Source organism: Limulus polyphemus, unplaced genomic scaffold (assembly GCF_000517525.1).
Source record: "Limulus polyphemus unplaced genomic scaffold, Limulus_polyphemus-2.1.2 Scaffold1081, whole genome shotgun sequence".
Taxonomy (NCBI): domain Eukaryota; kingdom Metazoa; phylum Arthropoda; class Merostomata; order Xiphosura; family Limulidae; genus Limulus; species Limulus polyphemus.
In genome coordinates this window covers 41,247-44,559 of record NW_013666691.1, presented here as the reverse complement: position 1 = coordinate 44,559, position 3,313 = coordinate 41,247, and the positions used below count along the sequence as shown (strand labels likewise).

The following is a 3,313-nucleotide window of genomic DNA, read 5'->3' as shown; positions in this document are numbered from 1 at the left end:
GAATTGTGGTGCTTCTTTCTAAACGGAGTCTAAATTTTAAACTTTTTATTTGTTTGTTTTGAATTTCGCGCAAAGCTACACGAGGGATATCTGCGTTAGCAGAGGGAAGGCAGCTAGTCATCACCACCGACCGCCAACTCTTGGGCTACACTTTTACCAACGAATAGTGGGATTGACCGTCACATTATAACGCCCCCACGGCTGAAAGGGCAAGCATTTTTGGTGTGACGGGGATTCGAACCCGCGACCTTCAGATTGTAAGTCGAGGGCACTAACCACCTGACCATGACGGGCTGGTATTTTTATGTTATGTTTTATTTATATGTACAATTTGCTTATGTACATGTGTAGTCAAACTTCAATTCTACGGAATCAAACACACACTACATAAACTACAATCTAGAATCTGAACTAACTTACCATAATAATGTACTAAAGGAATATCTACGTAAAAGGCCAATATAAAAGTAGTAATTTAATAACTCAAACTTTGAATTATTATTTTACAAACTCCGTACAAATATAATATTTCAAATAACCTTGCACAGTAACGCGTTACTGTCATGTAATGGTGCGCACAACAACAGTTACAACATGTAATAATTCCCATTTTATTACATTTTTATACAACTCATACGTATTAGACTGTGGTTGAACTAATGCAATGATTATTTTAAGAATGTAAATTTCGTTATTTGTGATGGAAAGCCACAGATACAATTCTTCTATGCTAGAGCCATCCAAGACAGTCATTATAATTGAATTACTTTAATAAATGAATTTGTGAATATAATTTTCGAAATATTATTATTTCAATTTGTAAAAGTATTTTTTATGCATGAAATTCATACTTTTTATTAGCTGTATATAATTCGCCAAAAAAAACAAAAAAACAGTGTTACACGAATTACTGTATGGGCTATAAAGTGACATGAATACAGTTTTTCAAACAATTGCTACTGTGTGGAAACAAAAATATCTCCAATTAACAATAACATAGAATACTAATTCGTGTTTTATCAACAAATTTATATTGTGGTTATAGTGTCGTGGAGAAAAAAGTTTGAAAACAACAACAGTAACTTGAAAACGTTTATTTAAGAAGATACACGAATTAATTTACATCCCCAAATATCAGTGGATTAACACAGAAAGTTTCAGTTGACGACAGCAGATCGATAACACTGAAATGTACATAAAGACATATATAAGAAACAAAATATGCGTTTGTTTATCCTTATTTATCAATCTTTCATAAACCGTAAATAAAAAGTAACAAAGCCTATTTTCTTAGACTTAACCTTTCATCAGTGATTATCAAAACACTTTATGAATTACTCTTATGCTGAACACTCGGCTTCTTAAATATTACTCACTTAGTATTGATTAGACAATAAAATTGATAGCCATCAAAAGAAAACATAATGACGTAAATATGACTTTGTTTCATTTGAAAATATTTACCTTAAGTCAGAGCAGAGGCTTTAATGTAATAAACCTTTTCCTAAGCCGAGACCATAGCCATATCCCAGTCCTAGTCCATAACCACCAACGCCAACACCTCCCAGTCCTAGTCCATAACCACCAACGCCAACACCTCCCAGTCCTAGTCCATAACCACCAACGCCAACACCTCCCAGTCCTAATCCATAACCGCCAATGCCAACACCTCCCAGTCCTAGTCCATAGCCACCAACGCCAAGACCCAAACCTACACCACCGTGGTTAATACGGGTAACGGAGGCAGCTGCTCGTCCTACGGGAACGCCACGTGCAGCCAAGCCCCGAGCAGCAGCAACAGCACCAGTTGCGTCAAAAGCGGCGATAGGAGCAACAGCAGCGGGAGCAACAGCAGCCGGAGCAAAGGCAGCCGGAGCAAAAGCAGCCGGAGCAAAAGCAGCTCGACCAGCAAGACCAGCGCCTAGCAGACCAGCATGGGTGTAGGCCAGGAGACCGAGAAAAACAATCTAGTAAAAAGAAACAAAAAGAATGCGTTTTATATTTTGATATAATTTAAACAGTTTTGAACGTCAGGAGGCTAAACTTGCCTCTATAATAAATTATAACTTACCAAAGTGTTCATGGTTTCTGGTGGTGTCTCTAGTTCTTAGAGAGAAATGTGTTGTTAGCTGATTTCTAAATCCTTTTATACCCTCACATTATTGTAAAGGAATGCATGTTGACAAATACCTGTATGTGTTTAACTCTCTCTCTCTCTTTCTCTCCATAGTTTGCACCTTACTTTGAAGGTGGTCAACTATTTCTTTCTTCTTTCCCTATCTTGCAGATCACATGTCCACGCATTTCTTTTTCCTATTTAGAACTTTAGAAATCTTGTATATTTTATTGCATCAGAATAATTAACATTAAGTAAAGCACCAGGGTCACCATGCTGTATTTGTACGTTAGCTTGCTGTACATTTAGCTAATGCGTAATATTAAGTACCTCCTTGAAATTCCAGTTTAAGTATGAAAACTATAGATGACCTTCATAATATACAAGTCAATATGGACTTTTATTAATGATAAAACAAACGAACAGAAAACGTTCAACGATTTTTTAGCTTATTGCTAATCTTTATTTATCTATATTTCATTTAATTTATACAAATCAATACTAACTTTTGTCTTTGCATTAGAGCTGTGCAAGTTTGGTAATCTTTCAGCCCAGAGTCCTCAAAAAAACTTTCAATTTTACTTCTCTAGTTTTTAAAACATGTAACCACTGTTTGAGAAGATTATTTTACAGTATTTCATATTTCTAGACTGGCTTAGTTTTATAGTTACTTTACTTTTTATGTACATGGACAATGAATAATTTTATTTTAATACTTTCTTAGTTATGAAATATCCAAGAATCATGTATTGATTCTGTTCTTTGTACTTCGTTAAAGCTACATTGTAGACTTTACCTAAGTACAATATGTATTCGGTATCTTTTCGTTTCCTATTGGAGTTTCTAGTTTCCTTCACTGAAATGACAATGATGTAAAAAACAGCAACAACAAAAATCAACTACAAAAGACCTTGACAGAGATGTATTTTAATCTCTTTTTTTTTAATGAAGCATTTAAACAATCATACACGTGCCTATATTGCGACACCCCTTTTCACCCTCCTTAACTATTTAAATAAAAGAGAAAGTTACTGTTTTGCTAAATATATTTACTCATTCCCAATAAAAATTCTGTATAGAAAAATCCTAATAAAATTTTATTTTATTTTGCCTTCTTCGATAATAATCCAAAGGGATTACAAGATAATTAAAAATTGTTAATTTAAAAAGGGGATTAGGGATCGTCAGAAATGTACA

General features: G+C 34.4%; 1 protein-coding gene across 1 annotated transcript; it reads right to left on the bottom strand.

Moving 5' to 3' along the window:
• Positions 1 to 1,078: 1,078 nt before the first annotated feature.
• On the bottom strand, positions 1,079 to 2,119 carry LOC106462045 (acanthoscurrin-2-like). The gene is made up of 3 exons (XM_013921922.2): positions 2,072 to 2,119; positions 1,465 to 1,967; positions 1,079 to 1,184 (listed from the first exon to the last, which is right to left on the bottom strand). Exons 1-2 carry the CDS (start codon positions 2,081 to 2,083, stop codon positions 1,485 to 1,487), a joined length of 495 nt encoding a protein of 164 aa, XP_013777376.2. The 5' UTR covers positions 2,084 to 2,119; the 3' UTR covers positions 1,079 to 1,184; positions 1,465 to 1,484.
• Between the last annotated feature and the right edge of the window lie 1,194 nt (positions 2,120 to 3,313).